The sequence below is a fragment of the Lampris incognitus genome, chromosome 19, assembly GCF_029633865.1.
Source record: "Lampris incognitus isolate fLamInc1 chromosome 19, fLamInc1.hap2, whole genome shotgun sequence".
Lineage (NCBI taxonomy): Eukaryota > Metazoa > Chordata > Actinopteri > Lampriformes > Lampridae > Lampris > Lampris incognitus.
In genome coordinates, this window is record NC_079229.1 from 4081440 (window position 1) to 4104999 (window position 23560).

Below are 23560 nucleotides of genomic sequence, written 5' to 3' on the forward strand. Positions count from 1 at the left end.
AATCCCTTGCAAGAGTCCCAACAACAGGGGCGCCTGGGTAGTGTAGCGGTCTAGTCTGTTGCCTACCAACACAGGGATCTCCGGTTGGAATCCCCGTCTTTCCTCCGCCTTGGTTGGGCATCCCTACAGACACGATTGGCCGTGTCTGTGGGTGGAAAGCCAGATGTGGGAATGTGTCCTGGTCGGTCGGGGCGCCTGTTCAGGGGGGAGGGGGAACTGGGGGGGGGGAATAGCGTGATCCTCCCATGCACTGCGTCCCCCTGGTGAAACTCCTCTCTGTCAGGTGAAAAGAAGCGGCTGGAGACTCCACATGTATGGGAGGAGGCATGTGGTAGTCTGCAGCCCTCCCCGGATCGGCAGAGGGGGGTGGAGCAGAGACCGGGACGGCTCGGGAGAGCGGGGTAGGTAATTGGCCGGATACAGTTGGGGAGAAAAGAGTGCGAGGGAGGTGTGCATGCAATCCCTTGGCAAGACTCCCAACAATAGAGGAGGGGGGAAAAAATCCTTTAGCAATCATCCTGGATAAAATCTAGCATGATTGTGGCAGAGAGAAATTCTGTTTCTCTAGAACCACATGACAGCGGCTCTTAAAAAGGCCAGGGCTGGCTGGTGGCACTGTGCAGGTAATTGAAGTTGCCGATGCTTTTTGTCCTCAGTGTAATTTCTCTATCACTGAGTGACACATCAGTCAATTCCTGGCCCTCGATGACGGATTGTCTCATCTCAGCCACAGACTGGAGAAACACGCCGTTTCATTTGTTTCCAAAGCAGATGGATGGCAGACATAACACTTTCCCCCCATCCTTCTCCCTCACAGTGCGCTAACGCATTTATAAAGGACGGCTTAGCGACAGCGGGATTACAAGTGGTCTGCTGGCACGGGCCGTGTGCCTGGAAACAATATCACATTTTAAGATGTGCGCTAATTGAGACTGTATTGGTATTCATTGCTGCTCAAGGGGGCGGCACGGTGACGCAGTGGCTATCACGGTCACCTCACAGCAGGAAGGTCCCGGGTTCGAGCCCCGGGGTTGTCCAACCTTGGGCGTCATCCCAGGTCGTCCTTTGTGTGGAGTTTGCATGCTCTTCCCGTGTCTGCGTGGGTTTCCTCCGGGTGCTCCGGTTTCCTCCCACAGTCCAAAGACAGACATGTAGGTCAGATGAATCAGCCGTACTAAATTGTCCCTAGGTGTGAATGTGTGGACCCTGTGATGGACTGGCGGCCTGTCCAGGCTGTCTCCCAGCCTGCCACCCAGAGACTGCTGGGATGAGCTCCAGCATCCCGTGACCCAAATTCGGATAAGCGGCTTTGATAATGGATGGATGGACGGATGCTGCTCAAGGTAAGACATCCCTCCCTTGGAGGACGGGAGGCTGGTGTCGTTCGGACACGCTGTCTAGCTAATGGCATCACTACAGTCAACAGCTTGAGGGGGTGTCGAACACAAAGCACAGTGATGTAGCTCTGCAAAATCAAAGCACGTCATTGTGCATTCGCTCGACATTTCGGTCGAGGGGAGCAGTTGTGGCAGAGATTCGGGCACAGCTCTCCGCGATAAAATAAAAGATGGCGCTCCTAGATCTACCCAAAGCGGTGTACTGTCTTCACCTGAGCATAGTGCGGCTAAAACATCGTCCCTATTAGATGCTACGCTCAAGCTTTTGGGCGCCACACGGCAGGCACTACACCACTGAATGAATTAACATGTTGTAAAAACAGCATAGATGGCTGTTCGCTCTCTCGTCTCCTTTTTTTGCTCACTCAGTCGGTTGCACCGACAGTCGCAAAGACAGATAGCGCTGCGCCGAAGACGACGGGCATGTCCCCCAGCTTTTAACAAGATGCCGGCGCCCGACGCCAGGGTGCTTGATTAATAATCATCCCAAACAAAGTCTTGCTTGTGTGCTTGGCGCCCATGTTGGATGCCAGGTACACTATATACTAAACTAAGCACTGGATTTCCATTTAGACAGCATATTACCCCCCTTGTCAGACAGAGTATTCATTTAACTAGAGAGCTTCCTCACTCACCGTCTTCCGCCAGAGGCGTGGAGAAACTGCATTGTCTCATGGCTTTTCACAACAGAATGAGGCCTCCCATAGCTGGCAGCATAATTAACCAGCGATGTAATTACACACTGGGGCGCCACAGGGATCGTCATTCTGATTCCTGGTGTAAATTGGGGTCTTCACTACAACTCTGACTGATTTCCACGACTGTTTTCTTTTTTGGCCCTCACTGCTTTGTTTGTTGGGGGAGAATTTTGCCTCTTCCATCAACACTCTGGCCCATATTGGGTGTGGTGTGGGATGATGCAATATTTCTGTGTGCGAGAGAGAGAGTGAGACAGAGAGAGAGAGAGAGAGAGAGAGAGAGAGAGAGCGAGAGAGTACGAGAGAGACAATGATAGAGAGCGAGAGACAGAGAGCGAGAGAGAACAAGAGAGTACAAGAGAGAGAGAATGATAGAGAGCGAGAGCGAGAGAGAGAGAGAATGATAGAGAGCGAGAGCGAGAGAGAACAAGAGAGAGAGTACAAGAGAGAGAGAATGATAGAGAGCGAGAGAGAGAGAGAGAGAGAACAAAAGAGAGAGTACGAGAGAGAGAGAATGATAGAGAGCGAGAGCGAGAGAGAACAAGAGAGAGAGTACAAGAGAGAGAGAATGATAGAGAGCGAGAGCGAGAGAGAGAGAGAACAAGAGAGAGAGTACAAGAGAGAGAGAATGATAGAGAGCGAGAGCGAGAGAGAACAAGAGAGAGAGTACAAGAGAGAGAGAATGATAGAGAGCGAGAGCGAGAGCGAGAGAGAACAAAAGAGAGAGTACGAGAGAGAGAGAATGATAGAGAGCGAGAGCGAGAGAGAACAAGAGAGAGAGTACAAGAGAGAGAGAATGATAGAGAGCGAGAGCGAGAGAGAGAGAGAACAAAAGAGAGAGTACGAGAGAGAGAGAATGATAGAGAGCGAGAGCGAGAGAGAACAAGAGAGAGAGTACAAGAGAGAGAGAATGATAGAGAGCGAGAGAGAGAGAGAATGATTGCGAGAGAATGATAGCGAGACAGAGAGATAGGGAGAGAGCGAGAGAAAGAGTGAGAGCGAGAGAGAGCAAGAGGAAGACAGAGAGCGAGAGAAAGAGTGAGAGCGAGAGAGAGCAAGAGGAAGACAGAGAGAGAGAGAGAGAGAGAGAGAGAGAGAGAGAGAGCAAGAGGAAGACAGAGAGAGAGAGAGAGAGAGAGAGAGAGAGAGCGAGAGGAAGACAGAGAGAGAGAGAGAGAGAGAGCGAGAGGAAGACAGAGAGCAAGAGGAAGACAGAGAGAGAGAGAGAGAGAGAGAGCGAGAGGAAGACAGAGAGCAAGAGGAAGACAGAGAGCAAGAGGAAGACAGAGAGAGAGAGAAAGAGTGAGAGCGAGAGAGAGCAAGAGGAAGACAGAGAGAGAGAGAGAGAGAGAGAGAGCGAGAGAGAGCAAGAGGAAGACAGAGAGCAAGAGGAAGACAGAGAGAGAGAGAGAGAGAGAGAGAGAGAGAGAGAGAGAGAGAGAGAGACAGAGAGCGAGAGAGAGCAAGAGGAAGACAGAGAGCAAGAGGAAGACAGAGAGAGAGAGAGAGGGAGAGCGAGAGAGAGCAAGAGGAAGACAGAGAGAGAGGGAGAGCGAGAGAGAGCAAGAGGAAGACAGAGAGAGAGAGAGAGAGAGAGAGAGAGAGAGAGAGCAAGAGGAAGACAGAGAGCAAGAGGAAGACAGAGAGAGAGAGAGAGAGAGAGAGAGAGCAAGAGGAAGACAGAGAGCAAGAGGAAGACAGAGAGAGAGAGAGAGAGAGCGGGAGAGCGAGAGAGAGCAAGAGGAAGACAGAGAGAGAGAGAGAGAGCAAGAGGAAGACAGAGAGAGAGAGAAAGAGCGAGAGAGAGAGAGAGCAAGAGGAAGACAGAGAGAGAGAGAGAGGGAGAGCGAGAGAGAGAAAGAGTGAGAGAGAGCGAGAGAGAGGAAGACAGAGAGAGGGAGGGAGAAAGAGAGAGAGAGAGGAAAAATGAATGTGCTGGCTAGACAGTCAGGCAGATTTCCCCCTGTATCAGTGTTACTGACAGCCACCCCATTTGTAGGATGCAGTACTATTTGTATCCCTGAGCTCTGACACTCGCCCCGTTTGCCGGGCCGGTTTTGGAAACGTTTCATTCCCTGCATGTTGTTCGCCAATCTTTTCTTGTGCAATGTAGATGTAACACAGTGTCAGCCTCACACAAATTGATATTAATCACCATCCACACAGTGTACGGCGAGCGATGTGAGTTTGTGTGAGGCTGCGCTATTGAGGACGCCCGTCTTTGTTTGCATAAATGCGTATGAGCCCATTTGCATCCCGAGGCATCATATATTGATGCTGCTGATAGCTACAGCAAGCCACCCTTCAGCGTCTGTGTGAGACACATTGCGTTAAAAAGTACCTACACTTAATGGCACAATCTCAGTTGACACACACACACACACACACACACACAGGCGGCTGTCTGCCTCGCTTCTGCGGCTGTGTGTTTAATAAAGCTGTTTGCTTTGTTACTTGGGAAGGAGAACATTAGCCAGCGCTGCATCACTTTCGCTTCCTTTTGAGGCTTTCGGTTGTCTCCATTTCTCAAGCAAATGCACAATGTTGACCCAATGGAGAATAAGTCGTGTTTCTTGTTGTCAGCGGAGCGCCCCAAGCCCCTCCACACAGCCATGGTGCCGCGTGCCATTAGGGACTGTACGTTTATCCTCAACCTGAACCACTAACCACCCTGAGCGCTACACTCAACCACTACCTGATCTGTACGTCATTAACGACCACGAATCAAGGTGGACGTTTCACACTGATGGAAAAGCTGGTGCACCTCTACACAGATACCCAGGGGGCCTTGCACATCAACGTATTGAGGCTTTATCAACAGCGTTGATAGTATCTGACGCCATGGGATGGGAATGCTTTGGGTGAAATCCGTAAAGAGTGGCGTGCACAGGCGTCTCTTACCTGGGCAGGGGGTGATGTTACACTCCTGATACTCTTGTGCTGATCCCTGACAGGTCTGGCCTCCGTATTTGGGCTCGGGGTTGGTGCAAGTCCGCTTGCGGCTGCGGATTCCCCGGCTGCAGTCTCTGCTGCACTGGGACCAGGAGCTCCAGGATGACCAGCCTCCGTTCACAGTGTGGCCCGAAATCCTCCCCAGACGAAGCACCTCGCCTGTAGGGTTCAGAGAGCGAGAGTACTGGCTTTCAGGCGCAAGTTTGGAATAAATGGAACTGACGATAAAGGTATAAAATATATATATATATATATATATATATATATATATATATATATATATAGACAGACCGACAACCAGATAGATGGATAGACAGACATAAAAAGAGCAACAGAAAGATAGAGTGATACATCGATCTATCTGACTGACTGTTTGGTGGATTGGTGGGTGGATGGATGGATAGATATGTATATCTGGGAGATCTCATCAAACTACTACTTATCTGTGCTCTCTCATCAGGAATGGAGGCTTTCTAATGAAATATGACACCAACTTCTATTAAACTGCATTTAATTCACACATTAATTGGCGGCTCGGGTGACACGCCTTACGGAGAGACAACGTGTGTGCGAGAGCGAGAGGCTAAGAGGGAGAGAGGACTTCAGGCTTTGCTGGGTGAGAAGAATGACTTTATGCTTGGGCAAGAGGAAATAACCCTCAACAACTTTATAGCCACCATCCAAAAACATCTGATTCACTAATTCCGCGAGCCAGGTTATTATCCAGTTTATCAGATAACAATGGGAGTCTTAGTTTTTCTTCGTATTTCTGTCACAAATTTTCCGTCTCCTCCCTCTCTCCTTTACCACTTCAGTCCTATTTTCCTTCAAGTCCAAAAAAAAGACTCCCTATCCCCCTTGGCATTTTCCCCCCCGTTATTTTAAACAGGAAATGAGAAAACGGCAAGAGTGAGAGAGTAACGCAAGCGCAGGAGGGAAAGGTCAGAGCGGCTTGGAGTCCACAACAGATATATTTGGGTCCAGAGATGGAGGTCTTGACCACTAAAACACCGCTTCTTTCCTTTCTATAGGATGGCTCATCCTCCTCCATTTCCCCCTCTTAGTTTTGTTCTCCGTCCCTCCGCCTCTCGCTCTCTAACGTTCATTTGCTCAGTGACTCGGGCGCTGGCTGCTCATCTTCCACCCCCTGTTTTGCTAGCGGGCTCTTTCCGCGGACAGCTAGCGCGGCGGGGCTGCTTGGTATTCAGCGTGCAGGCCGTGGTGAGAGGACAGTGTGTTTACCTAGCACGAAGTCTCGACCTCCTCATAACCACAGCCGACCTTGGCAGTGAACACGCCAACTCACCCTGGCATTGAGCTTGCAAGAACAGTGACAGGCCCGCCGAGGTCCCTTCGCCTTATCGATTCTGAGCAGGCAGCGGTGCAGACAGCCCCGTCTGCCACGGTGACCTGGTCTCTTTATCAAGCCCTCGCTGCCCCGAGAGGTTACACCTCTCGTCCTCTCCAAAGGCAATGGAGTGGTTTGTAATCTTTGCAGCACCCACATACACACACACACAAAGACACACACAGACACACTATCACATGCACCAGCACAGCAGGTACACACACATACGCACAACACCCCTATGTAAACACATACCAACACGCACATCCAAGTTTCCCCTCTCTCATATGGACTGGAGTGGACAATCAAAGTCGTTTTACATAACGAAGCAAAATGGTTCAGCCAACTGTATAGACTGTATACTTATGCATACTGTAATTACCTTGTAAACAGATTACTGATACTTTCAAAGAACAGAAAAGAAACTGTGTTGTCAACGTCTCGAAAATCCATTTATCATCGACTTGTGTTTGCAAAAAAGCAACATAGTGTTTGTCTGTATCCATATGTGGATGTGAACACCTGTGTGCGGTATGATGTGATGTGAGCAGGTATAAACATTATGTCTCCGCGAAATGCCCAACCAGCCACACCCCCCCCCCACACACACACAAGCATAATAAATTACCCCCTGACACACATCCAATCATCTGTGCAGACACACACAAATAAACACACTTGCACACGCATACTGAATAAGCCCCTGACGCGCGCAAACACACACACACACACACACACACACGCATAATAAATTACCCCCTGACACACATCCAATCATCTGTGCAGACACCTACATAAATACACATAAACACACTTGCACAAGCATACTGAATAAGCCCCTGATGCACATGCAACAGTGTGCACGCACGCCCGCGCGCACACACACACACACACACATTGATCACTGTATACTATTAGACAGAATAAATTGTAGTTTTAGCGTCTCTGGTTTTGCTCTCTCGGCTTAAGTCCTACTTATCTGGAAGGTCACCGTGTGTCTGGTATAAATATATTACATCCAAATTCTCTGACGTTAAATATGGTGTACATCAGGGCTCAGTTCTTGGCCTTTATGTTTCTCCTTATATTTCACCTCTTAGCCAAGTTAGACGCAGTCATGGGAAACATTTCTACGGCTATGCTGATGATACTCAGCTGTGCGTGCCTATAAGGGCTGACGATTGTACTCAGTGACTGAATTAGAGGCCTGCTTGGCCGCTGTGAAAAATTACATATCACTAAATTTCCCGCTTTTAAATTAGGATAAAACTGAGATGCTGGTCGTTGGCCCTGTTAGACACAGACACTAATTGGATCAAGTGACAATAACAATCGACAACTCTGTGATTTCACAAAGTGTGACAGCCAAAAGTCTTGGTGTTACGTTTGATCCCAGCCTTTCCTTTGAAAAGCACATTAAAGAAATCGCCAAGAATGCCTTTTTTCACTTACGTAACACAGCTAAAATTTGGTCTTTCCTGTCCATGTCTGATACAGACTCTAATACATGCATTTGTTTCATCGAGACTTGATTACTGTACTGTTCTGTTCTCAGGTCTGACACATGCTAGTACTAAAAGTCTTCAGATGGTTCAAAATGCTAGAATCCTAACTAAAACTAGAAAATTCTACCATATTATACCAAGTCTTACCTCCCTTCCCATCCATGTTAGGCCAAATGGTAAATAGTAAATGGACTGCATTTTAAATAGTGCTTTTCTGGTCTACTGACCACTCGAGGCGCTTTACAGTGCATGCCTCACATGCATTCACCCACTCACACACATTCAATCACTGATGGTGGAGGCTGCCATGCAAGGCGGCAACCTGCTCATCAGGAGCAGTTAGGGGTTCGGTGTCTTGCTCAAGGACACTTTGACACGCTCTCTGGAGGAGCCGGGGATCGAACCAATGACCTTCCGATTACTAGACGACCCGCTCTACCTCCTGAGCCACGCTGCCCCAGATCAGACTTCAAGGTGCTTCTGCTGACTTATAAAACCCTAAATGGGCGTGCCCCATCTTACCTGTCTGATCTCCTTAAACCGTACATTCCATCTCAAGCTCTCTGCTCCCAAAATACAGGGCTCCTGTGTGCCCCCAGAGTTAGAAAGGAGTCAGCTGGTGGCAGGGTCTTTTCCTATTGGGCCCTGTTCTTGTGGAATAACCTGCCTGCTGCCATCAGGAAATCACAGTCTGCTGAGTCCTTTAAATCCAAACTTAAATCTCATCCCTTTGCCTTAACCTATAATGAGTTGCCTTTAAATTGAGTACTTCATGCTCTGGGCTGCATGGCGGGTCGGTTTCTGTCTCAATGAATTTACCAAGCACTGTTCTGCCGACCACATTATAGAGTATCACTGACTGTTGCAAACTGCTCTTTTTTCTCATGTCTTCCCTCCCTCTGAATGACGTCTTCTCCTCTCTCTTCTGCTGTGTATGTGAATGGTGTGATATGAGTCTCCCCTATGTGCACGTGTAGTCTGTCCTCCTCCCAGGTCTCAATGGTGATGGTGGTTACCACCTGGATGCTGCTTGGCCTCCTCCTCATCACATTTTTTTGAAACATCTTATAAATCCAAATAATTTTGTTATCCTGTTTCAATGTTATATCCTTCTCTCACTCCGATGTGTGACTAATGTTTTTCCTTGTCTCTTTTCCCGTGTGTGTGTGTGTGAGTGGTGTGATTGTGAGTCTCCCCTGTGTGCATGTGTAGTCCGTCCTGCTGTCAGGTCTACATGGTGATGGTGGTCGCGTGGCTCAGGCCCTGAGCTGTTCCGGTGGCATCTGGACACTGCTTGGCGTCCTCCTCATCATTTTCTTCATATATCTTATAACTCCATTATAGTAATTCTGTTTTCCTCTTTCAATGTTGTATTCTGTAAACTGCGTTTCATTCTGTACACACAACGTCCATTGCACGTCTGTCTGTCTTCGGATACCCCTCCTCTGTTGCTCTACCTGAGGTTTCTTCCTCTTTTTTCTTCCTGTTAAAGTTTTTCTTTTTTTAAATTTAGGGAATTATTCCTTATCCGATGAGAGGGTCTGAGAACAGGATATTGTATTGTTGTAAAGCCCACTGAGGCCCATTTGTAATATTGGGCTATACAAATAAAATTGATTTGCCTTCACACACACACACACACACACACACACACACACACACACACACACACACACACACACACACACACACACACACAATCGAATGCAGCACTGTGCTTGTACAGGCTTCCTCCTGTGCCTGTGCTGAGGCATTACGTTCTTTTGTTAATGCTCCTTCACTGAAGCTGGCCTCCTATTGCCAAAACAAACAGTGTGGCGCTCTCTCTCTTAAATAGGTAGCGACTAGATCTATTGATCTCAGTGAGGACCACGCACAGCAAGAGAGAATTAATCCTCGCTTTCTAAGTGAGGTGGACCCAGCCCCCTCCAAGAGGGACTTAGCTCAGTACCCGATAGTCCTCACAGATAACAAGCAAAGTAGGACATGAGTCAGTGTTCTTGTCTCCATCGCCATGCTTGGAGGCAAAATAAAGAGTGAACAATGACTAAACAATTTGTTTTCTTGTGAGCAAGTATAAGAGTGTGAGCTTTTGTGCCTGTGCATGAGTGTGTGTTTAAAGAGCGGTGGTGGTGTGAGGGGTGGGCGTAAACATAAGAACGGGGACCGAGTCCGCAAAGAAATGCAAAGCCATGCTTTACTGTGTAAGCAACGAAATAGGCCAGGGACAGGCAAGACTGAAATTATATTGGCAGAATTGAAAGGTAGAGATAGGGAGAAACAGACAGAGATATATAGAAAGAGAAACGAGGTGAAATGTGTGAGCCGTTCATGTTCAAAGATAAAGACGGGGAATATGGAGATATGGAAAAACCGCGATCCTTCAGTGGTGCACCGTCATGCTTGAACAATGGAGAGAGAGCGACAGACAGACAGACAGACAGACAGACAGACAGACAGACAGACAGACAGACAGACAGACAGAGAGAGAGTTCTTCCACTCTGTCCTAGATTTCAAACTGTGCATGCACTTTCCAACACTCTTCCTCCTCCTGATCACAAAACAATCTACCTCCCTATCAGATTAGGGGTGTCTTCCCATACATGAGCTAATTAGAAACGAGTATGATTGTGTGTTTGTGGATATGTGTGCATTTGCGTGTGTGTGCGATCAAACATGGAGTACTCCAGGGATTCATTTTAGGGCCGCTGCTCTTCATACTGTACATTAATGATTTTGTGAATTCCTCTAGCATTTTCCATAAAGTATTATTTGCTGATGATACAAATTCATTCTTATCACATAAAAATCTAAATGATCTGCAAAATAATCTAAATGAGGGCCTGTTTAAGGTGGATACATGGTTTAAATGCAATAAATTGTCCTTAAATATAAGCAAGAGAAATGTCATTGCTTTTCGCTCCAATAGAAATTGAAATAATGTTTAACATGCTTGTATCGAAATAAATAGTCCTGTTATTGAAAGAGTGAAGTCCAACAAATTCCTGGGGGTTCATATTGATGAATTTTTAAACTTTAAGGGCGTATCGATGAACTGACCAAATGAATAAACAAATAAAAAAATGTGCAAATATGTTGATTTATTTTTTAAGTTGAGGCTTCTTCTTCCACTTGTAGCACTTTCAACCTTATCTCAGTCTTTATTTGAGCCTCGTATAAACTACTGTAACATTACATGGTACAAAACATTTCCTATTTATCTCGAGAAACTACAGATTTTACAAAAGAAAGTTATATGTGCCATATTATGGTCCAAGGTAAAGGCTCCCAACGACTCTTTTACACAGCTACATTGTTCTGAAGCTTACTGATGTAATATCCTTCACAATGCTTGCATAATGTATAATGTTGTGTATGTGTTCAATGACAGACTTTGTGACCTTATTCTGACTAAACTTCCCTCGCATACATATAACACTAGAAAAAAAAGCATCTTATAAAGGGTAAAACATGTAAACGTAGATGTACAAGCGGTACATGTGTGGTTTGCAGAGGTCCACAGGTGTGGAATAATAAGCTTAACAATTCTATAAAAAAGTCATTATATGTGTCTGTTTTCAAAAAGAACTAAAGGCAGCAGTTGCTGCTAAAATATGTTAAAGCTTGAACACCCTGAACAGCTAGGGACTTCTAAACTAGTTACTGTACTCTGAAATCCATTTAAATTGTACTGTTATTTCAACTTGCCATATGTCTATTATTGTATCTTACTTATTTAATCAATGTTTAGACTGATGGAATGAATGTCTTAGGACCATTTAGTAGTCTTTAGTTAGTCTTAGGTGTTTCGTGGGTTGTAAATGTTACTGTATAATACAGGCACCTTTTAAAATCTAGACAACATGTTAGTAAACATATATATGAAATACCATCTGCTTAGTGTCTGGGCCCCTATTCCCCAGCTTCAGATAGTTTATCAGGGTGCCCCATTTCACATATCGCCATTATGTCTTACATGACTAAACTTGTCTTTTAACTGATTTGTGAATAATTGTCCATCCATCCATTGTATGTGTGCATGTAACGTGTGCCGCATGCATAAAATGTGTACATACGTGTGCATACACGAATGCATTTTACGAATTTAAGGCTGCGTTTACGCGAGTGCTTGTGTCAGCTCTCGCACAATGAACTCCTTGCACAGTCCGTGAAATGAGGGGCTCTAGCGGATTACGACGCAGGGATGTGGCTGTGTTCCCCGAAGCTGTCCTGGGCTTTGTCAAGCGGCTGCCTCCCCGGCTTTTCCCCCAGAGGGAAAGTATCAGGAAAAGGGATGAGGGAAGTTTGTAAAGACGGCAATTAAGACTGCCTCCATGCAGAGCACGGGGCAAATCCGAGTGCACGCAAGTGCACGTACACACAAACGATAAGTATGCAAACATGGGCACACACATGCACGCACACACATACACACATACACACACACACACACACACACACAGAGGGGATGTCAATATGCAGTCACCAAATATGATGGCACCTTACTGCACCGGTGAATTCTACAGAGTCAAGGCTCCTGGGTATCACTTGATTTTTATGGAGGATTTTAAGCTTTTGAAATACCGTATGTTCTTATGCTCTTGGGTGAAAAAGTGCTTTCTGACAACCGGCTTGGATTATGCAGAAAAAGACCAAGGTATTTTTTCCCCGCTCATTAATGTAACGTGTATTGATTTATCTCGTTGTGGATTCTTTTCGTATTTCTCAGTAGCAATGTCTTGTTAGGTGGGTGGTTTTTGTCGCTTTACAAGCACAGCAGCAAAACAGGATGTTTTAGCGGTTGGCACTGTCACCTCACAGCAAGAGGGTCATAGGTTCGACCCCCCCCAGTCCTTCTGTGTAGAGTCTGCATGTTTTTCCTGTATTTGGAGAAAGCCACTTTATTTTGTCGTTGTTTCTTACGATGAATGTGTTCCCTGCATTTAACCCAGCCTATTGTAAAGGAGCAGTGGGCAGCTGCAGCATCCGGGGCCCAACTCCAGCCCTTCTTTCCATTGCCTTGCTCAGGGGCACAGGCAGGAGTATTAACCCTAACATGCATGTCTTTTTGAGACACCCGGAAGAAACCCACACAGACACGGGGAGAACATGCAAACATCACACAGAAAAGACCTGGGGTGGGCTGGGGTTCGAACCCAGGACCTTCTTGCTATGAGGCAACAGTGGTAACCACTGGGGCTGCCATGCCGCCATTTGTGTGGGTTTCCTCTGGAAGTCCATAGACATTATCGACAGTATGGCAGGAAGCAAATGCTATGCCACTCTCTGCCTGAGCATGGTAGGCAGCAAAATGACACATACGTGTAACAAAACGATTACATAAGACAAACGTAAAGTGGGTGGCATGGTTGTGCAGTGGTTAGCGCGGTCGCCTAACAGCAAGAAGGTCCTGGGTTCGAGCCCCGGGGTAGTCCAACCTTGGGGGTCGTCCCGGGTCATCCTCTGTGTGGAGTTTGCATGTTCTCCCCGTGTCTGTGTGGGTTTCCTCCGGGGGCTCCGGTTTCCTCCCACAGTCCAAAGACATGTAGGTCAGGTGGATCGGCCGTAATAAATTGCCCCTAGGTATGAATGTGTGTGTGTGGGCCCTGTGATGGACTGGCGGCCTGTCCAGGGTGTCTCCCCGCCTGCCGCCCAATGACTGCTGAGATAGGCTCCAGCATCCCGTGACCCCGAGAGCAGGATAAGTGGTTTGCATAATGGATGGATGGACACATAAAGTGACCAGACCTTTCAGTACTCTTACTTTCTTTCTAAGGGTCAAAATGTTCAAGATGAAACTAGCCAACATTTAGATGGCTGGGAGTAATTCTGGTGAATGTTCTATCTGCAAAGTCTTTTACAGTAGCTATAAAAAGAGAGATTAGCACTTCAGTGCCAAGACATATTGCATAACCCAAAATCAACTGTGTATTCGACCACTGGCTGTCGAGAGAGCGAGTCTGAAGGACAGCAGAAGACTGAGATACACAAAGGTTTAAAAAGGAGTGATGCATTGAGGAGGGAGAGAGAGAGAGAGAGAGAGAGAGAGAGAGAGCGAGAGAGAGAGAGAGTCGTATAGATATACACAGCAAGAGAAAGACACAGATACGGAGAAAGTGCGCGAGGAAAAAGAGGCACAGTGTGGCGTCTAGGGAGAGCAGTCGGCATAAAGAAGCAGGAAAACAATAAGGAAACTAGAAAGGTTGCCATCCTTCAGAGGCATCCCTCACCAGCGTCCTGTGACTAGTCGGTGTCGGCCAGCCATATCTGTGAAGGGGAAACTAATCTGTCGTCTGGGAGGGGGCCCTGGCCTTGCACTCAGACCAGCTGAAGTGAAACACATCAGCGGGCTGACAGGCCACTGTTTCCACCTAGGAAAAATGAGGCCATCACTCACTGCCACGGGCAAGTGAAATTACAGTCTCACATCCCTCCATAGCAAATGTCCTTTATCTCTCTAGCGCTCATTCATTTTCTCTCTTTTTTTTTCTCCTTCCTGTTCTGTGTGATTAAAATTAGTAAAGTATGTAGAATTGCCTGCACCGAACGCTCGATTTCAGAGACGTTCAGAGCCTTGATATGTGGACCACTTCATCATACAAACAGCGTAAATGAGCTTTTAACCCATTCTCATTGTGTAAAGAGATATTGATTAGAGCAGGCAGGCATATCTATTCCACAGAATAATGGCTTCATAGGAATCATCATTTAGGTTGCAACCGGCCGGTCTTGCAGTAGAGGGAGTGACTAATTATTGGAAAGTTGTTGGTTGGAGGCTGACTGATGTTAGAGGGGGTTGTTGGGTTGAGCACCAGCAACAACAGGGCGGTGTACGGCGTTGGCGGGAGATGCCTGGCAATTACACCCACAGTGCCCACAGACATGCATGTTGTGAGGGGATCTCTCAGCACGTGTACATACGCAGGAGAGAGCGCATGCAACAGACAAACATAGTCATTGTGTGAATTACAGGGACACCAGCGCGAGCTCGGCTATCAGCAATGAGACATGAGCTCGCCTGGAATGATCGTTTGAGAGATGTTGTGGGGGTTTCTCAAACAGACGCTTGGTGTGCAAAACTTTTTCAATGTGCACTGCAGTTTTCAGTGCATTGTACACTCCAAGTGGCCATAGTAGGATAACTTCTTATACTATGTACGCAGCTTGATGCAGCAGGGTGTTCTCCCGATAGCGCACCATGTAAAAACATAACTGCTGGTGAAAACTCCATTATGTTGTTCTGTTAAGACAAAGGCAAAGTGCACATTTGTCTACCAGGGTCACGTAATAGAACCCACCCAGGTGCAAACACACACCTGTCGTGTCGGGCACACACACAGACACACACAGACACACACACACACAGACACACACACACACAGACACACACACACACACACACACACACACACACACACACACACACACACACACACACACACACACACACACATACACACACACACACACACACAAAATGATATGGAAGGATCTGGGAGGATTAAACCATCTGTTTGATGCCCAACAGTATTAACTTCTTTGCACCAAATACACCTCATGAAACTAAAAGATACTGCAGAGATGCGAATGTTGTCAAACATCGTATTAAATCACACGTTTGAGGGGCGTCCAGGTAGCACGGCGGTCCGTTCCGTTGCCTACCAACAGGGGGATCGGTAGTTCGAATCCCCGTGTTACCTCCGGCTTGGTTGGGCATCCCTACAGGCACAGTTGGCCGGATGTGGGTATGTGCCCTGGTCGCTGCACTAGCACCTCCTCTGGTCGGTTGGGGCACCTGTTCAGGGGGGAGGGGGAACTGGGGGGAGTAGCGTGATCCTCCTACACGCTACGTCACCCTGGTGAAACTCCTCACTGTCAGGTGAAAAGAAGCGGCTGGCGACTCCATCTGTGTTGCAGGAGGCATGTGGTAGTCTGCAGCCCTCCCCCGGATCGGCAGAGGGGGTGGAGCAGAAGAGTGGGGTAATTGGCCGGATACAATTGGGGAGAAAAGGGGGGGGGGATCCAAAAAAAATCACACGTTTGTCTTGGATTCATTGCAGACAAGTGAAATCTAAAGATAGAATGAACAATATGAGCAATTATGATAGAACAATTATGTCAAGACTAATTACTGCCTGCACATGAGGAGAAAGATCTTCAAATCACTACAGATCATAAGTAACTGGCGTGTCACAGTTATTAAGCTGTGGTCACTGATACGAAACCACTCAGTATGTTAAAGAAGGCTCAGCACCAACGCGTGGTTTAATTTCTGGCCCGGTGATTTAGCGCTGCTAATAAAGTTAGATAGAGATCTTGATGTAAAGTGATGAGAAAGCAACAAAGGAAGAAAGAGGCGTCAGAGTCGGGGCGGGGGTGGGTGGGGGACAACCTTCTACAAACATATCTTGCACACCGATTGGTTTTCCCCGCTGAAAGGGGATTAGCCTCGCCTATATCCCCTCAACACAGGTGAGACATGCGGTTCTGTGTCAGGTTGGTGCACCACGTCAGCTGAAACCAATCCCACCACCTAATGTCAGCCATCTCTGCTCAGACACTCCGGCTGACATCCTGCCAGTGAGACAACGCCCGAGATACCTTTAGAGGACAGAATTGGTCTATTATCGCGAACGGGCCGAGAGCAGACATCGCCAGGGCCGCTCGTCTCAAAACAAATAAATAAATAAATAAAGTTGCCAAGGGGGAGGCGGGGGTGGGGTTTCCTTTCAAAGTTCTAGCGAAAGCATCTTAGCGGAGGAGAGCAAAGCACAGATTGTGCTGGTCGCCCATATCCTGAAGACGCCTGTAATTGGCATCTCTCATCTCATCTCATCGTCAGCCGCTTCTCCGGGGTCACGGTGGCAGCAAGTTAAGTAGGGCCCTCCACACGTCCCTGTCCTCCAGCTCCTCCTGGGGGATCCCAAGGCGTTCCCAGGCCAGAACGGACATGTTGTCCCTCCAGTGGGTCCTGGGTCTACCCCGGGGTCTCCTCCCAGCTGGTCCTCCTGGACCAGTCTGTGATGCCAGGAGTCGGCACGCCCCGGTCCACAGGGGCCCGTAATTCTCCATGATTGAATTCCCTCTCCCGGCAGTGCAGGGGAGGAGTCGTGGTTACGTGTGAGGTGTTTAATCTCTTTGAAAGACACATAAAACCTCCCTGCTACTCCGCAATCAGGCCGACAAACGGTCTCCGTGTAACATCCACCGTGCTGATGGAGTCTTTCCTTCGACCACGTGCTCTGCGAAGACACATATGTTTCAGGCTCACCCAAACACACCCAGTCAGACACCCCCCCCCACCACCCCGAGTGTGTCAGCGTGTTTTATTACTCTTTGCTAACGGAAGCCGGGTCAAGCGGGGAGCTCTAATCAATAGTGAGCCGGCCAATGCAAACGGTAAATCTTTATCAGGTGGCAGTCCATTCCTTCTGGCCACTCATCATCTCCCGAGGCTCTGAGGGGTTGGTTTTTTTGTTGTTGCCACAGTTGTGGACATCAATACCCACTTTTAGTGTTGTTTCACTTATCCTGCGGTAGTCGTTTGTTTTAAGAGACGTTAATAGCAGTAAATAATAATGATACATGTATTATCTATAGAGAGCTTTTCAGGGTGCTCAAAGACACGTCACATTAGTTAAAATCAACACAAATGCGACACACCCAAAACATGAAACACACAACATGAATCACATATTAAAAGCAATTCTGAGAAGGTGAGTTTTGATTAACGATGTGAACGAGGACGGCTCAGCGCGGTCCCTGACGTGTTTGGGGGGGGGGTTCCAGAGGGAGGGGGCAGCTATGGTGACGGCTCTGTCGTCTCAGGTCTGGTGCTTGGTCCTGTGTGGTGGAGACAGGAGGTTGGTGCTGGAGGAGTGAAGACTGCGGGAAGGAGTACGGTAGTGGAGCAGGTGGGGGGGGGGGCTGGTTACGGAGGGCTTTGTGAGCAAGGAGAAGGACTTTGAAAACAATACAATACAATACAAACAACTTTACTACTTCCGGTAGGGGCAATTTGTTTGGAGCAACTTATTGTACACAAAAACACAGTAACATGAAAACAAATCACTCCAGCGAGCTGAATGTGGAATAAAATCTATAAGATCTAGAACTGGATCTGTTGTGGGACAGGGAGCCAGTGGAGGTTCTGGAGGGCAGGAGTGATGTGGTCACGGGAGTGGGAATGGGTGAGTAAGCGGGCAGCAGAGTTCTAGATGTACTGGAGTTTGTTTAGGACTTTGGATGACGGGCCATAGAGAATACCGCTGCAGTAGTCAATTCTGGGTGTGATGAAGGCACGGATCAAAGTTTTGGCAGCAGAGAAATACAGTGATGGGCGGGGAGATGAGCCGTTGTTTTAAGGTGGAAAAAGACAGTTCTGGTGATTCGATTGACGTAATGCTCAAAGGAGAGGTTGCTGCTGAAAATCCTTCCAAGGTTGAGGATGTGTGAGGAGGCAGACAGAGTGGCGTTATCGACGGTGAGGCAGAAGTTGTGAGGGGTTTTGGTAAGGGATGTGGGACCTGTGATGATCATGTCTGACTTATCACAATTTAGCTTGCGGAAGTTGGCTCACATCCATGATTTTATTTCAGTGAGGCAGCTGGTCAGAGTAAGTTGCAGTGGTGATGGATTTAGTGGAGCTGTATAGCTGGATGTCATCGGCGAAGCAGTGGAAGTGGAGACCATGAGGACGTTTGACGTTACCAAGGGGGAGCATGTAAAGGATGAATAGGAGCGGACCGAAGACTGAACCCTGGGGGGCACCTTGGGACAGAGGAGCGGTGGAGGAGGTGCAGTTGTTGATGCTGATGAACCGTTTTCTGTTTGTGAGATATAACTTTAGCCAGGAGAGGGCAGTACCGGTGATGTTGAGGGAGAATCCGAGGTGGGAGAGAAGAATGGCGTGGCTGATGGCGTTAAAACTGCAGCGAGGTTGAGGAGGATGAGAATGCTGAGGTGGCCAGAGTTTGAGTAGAGGAGCAGGTCATTGGTGACTTTAAGGAGGGCTGTTTCTGTGCTGTGAGGGGAAACCAGATTGAAATAGTTCAACCCGGTTGTTGGAGAGGAGGTGAACTTTAAGTTGGGAGGCGACAACACATTCCGGTATATCTAAAAGAAAAGGGAGATTTGAGATGGGCTGGAAATTGCTCGTGATATCAGGGTTGAGTCCAGGTTTTTTGAGGATGGGGTTTGACAGCAGCCTCTTTAAAGTGTTTGGGGAACTACACCGAGCTGAAGGAGGAGTTAATGATTTCTATGATGAGTGAGGAGATAGCTGGGAGACAGTCCTTAACAAGGTTGGATGGGCTGGGGTCCAGAATACAAGTGGAGCTTCTCATTTCTACTAGTTGGATAGCTCCGTTGGGGACATATGGGAGAACTTTGACAGGGGCTGAGTGGTAAAGGGGGGGGTGGGGGTGCGAGGAGGGAGGGAGGGGTGGTCAGGCTGCTGTAGATGGTGCCAATTTTAGTTTGGAAAAATGGAAGGAAAGAGTTGCACTTGTTCACCGTGAACGAATTGGAGGTATTGTCACTGGGTTTGAGAAGTTTGTTTATTGTGTGGAGTAGAGAGCCCTGGGGCTGCTGGAGCCAGAGTGTATGAGGTGTGAGTAGTAGGTGGACAGGCCTGTGATGAGAGCATCTTTGTATTGCTGAAGGTAGTCTGTGTAGGCTCGCAGAGATGCACTGTTGAGCCAGTTTTCTTGCAGAGTCTTTCAAGCCGGCACTTATGGGATTTCATTTGATGGAGTTCAGGAGTGTACGAGGGAGCCGAGTGTGAGAATGAGACTATTTTGGTTTTAATAGAAGCCAGCTTATCGAGACAGGAGGAGGGCGTGTCATTATTATCTTAATTGACAAAATCGAAGGGATTTTACTGGAGAGAGGCTGAGAGAGCTGAGGGGGGAACAGATATTGGGGTTGAGGCTGGAGAGTTGATGTATTGTAAGAGCAGTGGAGCAGACCAATTCTAGGATGTGAAAATTAAAGTTTACTACTGTCTTTGGGGCTTCAGCACCCAATTCATTTTTGAGGAAGAGTGTGCTGGAGGGACCTCTCTCTCGCTCTCTCTCTCTCTCTCTCTCTCTCTCTCTCTCTCTCTCTCTCTCTCTCTCTCTCTCTCTCTCTCTCTCTCTCTCTCTCTCTCTCTCTCTCTCTCTCTCACACACACACACACACACACACACACACACAGCCAAACACAAACAAGCACACTGTCTGTAGTGTTTCCTTTTTTTCAGGGATGTGTGTCGTTGTGTTCCTTGTGTTAAGGCAGAGAGAGCTACAGCACAAGCATTTCATTGTATTCTAATACACATGACAATAAAGTTGAACTTGAACAATGGTGTACAAGGACTATAGAGAGGGAATATTGCTTGAGGTAGACATGTAAAAATTCCAATCTGGACGACATAAATAACATACTGATAATGTAAGTGGGCTTTGAAAAACAAAAGTACGGTGAGAAATCATCAATTATGGTTAGTTTTAACTTTTGGCAAATTTGTCCATCCAGTGCCTGAAAATGTTAAGTATTTAGGCTGAAGAATAGGGGGCATCTCTACAGAATTTCTTTTTGTTGGGGAGGATTTCCCCCCCTTTTTCTCCCCAATTGTATCTGGCCAATTACCCCACTCTCCCGAGCCGTCCCGTTCACTGCTCCACCCCCTCTGCCGATCCGGGGAGGGCTGCAGACTACCACATGCCTCCTCCCATACATGTGGAGTCACCAGCCGCTTCTCTTCACCTGACAGAGAGGAGTTTCACCAGGGGGACGTAGCGCGTGGGAGGATCACGCTATTCCCCCCCAGTTCCTCCTCCCCCCTGAACAGGTACCCCGACTGACCAGAGGAGGCGCTAGTGCAGGGACCAGGACACATACCCACATCCAGCTTCCCACCCACAGACATGGTCAATTGTGTCTGTAGGGACGCCCGACCGAGCCGGAGGTAACACGGGGATTCAAACCAGTAATCCCCATGTTGGCAGGCAACGGAATAGACCGCCACGCTACCCGGACACCCAGAACATTGTTTTTCGTTAAGCTTCTGATGGCTAGTTTGGCTTAAAATGCATTCAGTGAATACCAATTAACGGGCCAGAAGTGAACTCACAACTCTGCAGGCACACGATATGCCCCTTGGCCACAGTCGTGTCCAATCTTCACTGACTTTTTGTGTGCAAACTTCTTTCTGTTTGCGTCTCGGATTCACATGAAGCTCAAGAGAAGCCACAGGACACAAAGCAGTGCACGGTAGTCCCTATGGGCCTAGATGTCTCCTTCCCACAACAAAGGCCGCTTCTTTGTGCAAATGACTGTAGAGCACACCGTCGTCTCCTTTGAATCGTTCCAATTAACAGCGCGGCACATGATACTGGCGACACTCTTGGGATGAAACACACTGTTTCTGTTGCCTCCTCCTGCTAATCACAACCACAACAGACCTATTAACGGCCAAGTCTTTGTTCGCCAATGTGCTGGATTTGTGGCTGCCATTCGCCCTAAGGCTGTGGCTCTAAAGTGACACGTCTTCGCACTCGCCAGCTCTCCCTTAAAAGCCTTCAAGGCCATCCACGACTTCAGAGTGTGAAAAGAATAAACCAAGCCAACACATGACCCCGCTGACGGAGATGCACGGGCCCACAGATAGATATACAGAGACGCAGACAGACAGAGCGGGAGGCAGGGACAGACGGAGAGAGGCAGAGGACGAGAGGCAGGCGGACAGACAGACAGACAGACAGACAGAGACATTAATGAAAGGCATTGCCATATCAAAAGATGCTGATGAGCGCTAACCTCGGTGATTAGAGCAGCATGTGGCATATTGGCGGTAGCTGAAGACCACCCAGAGATAAAGATACACCCAAGTTGGTGGGAGGCTGCCACAGATTAGCCATGCAGCCGCTAAAACTTAAACCCTATAAAACCCGTCCGCCTTTCCCTTTGGGGCTTTGAGCAACTCTGTAAACAAACTTTAAATGCTAGATCTGGATTCAAAGCTTCTGCAGACTATTGCAGCGCTGTGTCAACCCAGCCGCTCCCCCTCTTAATATGGAGCCGGCCCCTCGACAACATAAACCACTCGTCAATTAGCGTCCTGTTTGTCCAAGTGTTTACAGGCTCTAATTTGCCAGAGGCGTGTCTAGAGGAAGACAGTGTGGCGCAACGACTAAAGTGAGAGGGAACAGCTAGAGAAAAGAAGCTAAGCATGTTTGTATGTTCACCTGAGCACGTGTGGTTTGTTTGTATGTGTGTGTTTGTGTGTGCATGTGTAGAGTAGCTTACAAATCTGTGTGTGTGTGTGTGTGTTTGTGCATGTGTAGAGTAGCTTACAAATCTGTGTGTGTGTGTGTGTGTTTGTGCATGTGCAGAGTAGCTTACAAATCGGTATGTGTGTGTGTGTGTTTGTGCATGAGCAGAGTAGCTTAAAGAGAGACTGACATGCCCTTTCTGAACACATTTTTTAACATTGGTACTTTGAATCATAACCGAAAATATGTGTGGTTTTAAGAATTCAAAGCTATTGGCTACTGTCTTCCTGCGTGGGCGGGGCTCGGCACCGCTCGTCGCTTGTTATTTACAAAAAATGTCGGATAGCGAGAACGAGAGGGAGATCGTCTGTGAGGATTACAGTTTCGAGGAGGAGGATTCGGTGATACAAATAACTGTTAGATAGACAGATGATAGATATTTAGATAAATAGATAGATAGACAGATAGATAGACAGATAGACAGATAGACAGATAGATAGATAGACAGATAGATAGATAGATAGATAGATAGATAGATAGATAGACAGACAGACAGACAGACAGACAGACAGACAGACAGACAGACAGACAGACAGACAGACAGATAGACAGATAGACAGATAGATAGACAGACAGACAGACAGACAGACAGACAGATAGATAGATAGATAGATAGATAGATAGATAGATAGATAGATAGATAGATAGATAGATAGATAGATAGATAGATAGATAGATAGATAGATAGATAGATAGATAGACAGATAGATAGATAGATAGACAGATAGACAGATAGACAGATAGATAGATAGACAGATAGACAGATAGATAGATAGATAGATAGATAGATAGATAGATAGATAGATAGATAGATAGATAGATAGATAGATAGATAGATAGATAGATAGACAGACAGATAGACAGATAGATAGATAGATAGATAGACAGATAGACAGATAGATAGATAGATAGATAGATAGATAGATAGATAGATAGATAGATAGATAGATAGATAGATAGATAGATAGATAGATAGACAGACAGATAGACAGATAGATAGATAGATAGATAGACAGATAGACAGATAGATAGATAGATAGATAGATAGATAGATAGATAGATAGATAGATAGATAGATAGATAGATAGATGGCAATACACCAAAGCAAGAGCGATAATAAAGTCTCAGCAAAACAGCACAAACTCGAGACAAGTAGCTAGCAGGAGGGGGTAAAAGAACGGCTTCTCCGTGGTTTTACAGCATCTCGCTACGGACACACCCTATATGCAAATTGACTGGTGTCTCCGTATCCACCGGCACAGTTTGTCATTGGACACCATCTACAGTCAATCACAGATCTCTCTCGAGTGGCCACAGACGCGCTGCTTTGGCCACTGAAA

The 23560-nt window shown here is 47.2% G+C and overlaps 1 protein-coding gene across 1 annotated transcript in view; it reads right to left on the bottom strand.

Annotated features, from left to right (window-relative positions):
* sema5a (sema domain, seven thrombospondin repeats (type 1 and type 1-like), transmembrane domain (TM) and short cytoplasmic domain, (semaphorin) 5A) overlaps positions 1-23560 on the bottom strand; it is a 75012-nt gene that overhangs the window by 5684 nt on the left and 45768 nt on the right. The window contains 2 exon segments of the mRNA XM_056299837.1: positions 4860-5206; positions 9852-9860. Coding sequence (XP_056155812.1) covers positions 4860-5206; positions 9852-9860 — 356 coding nt within the window.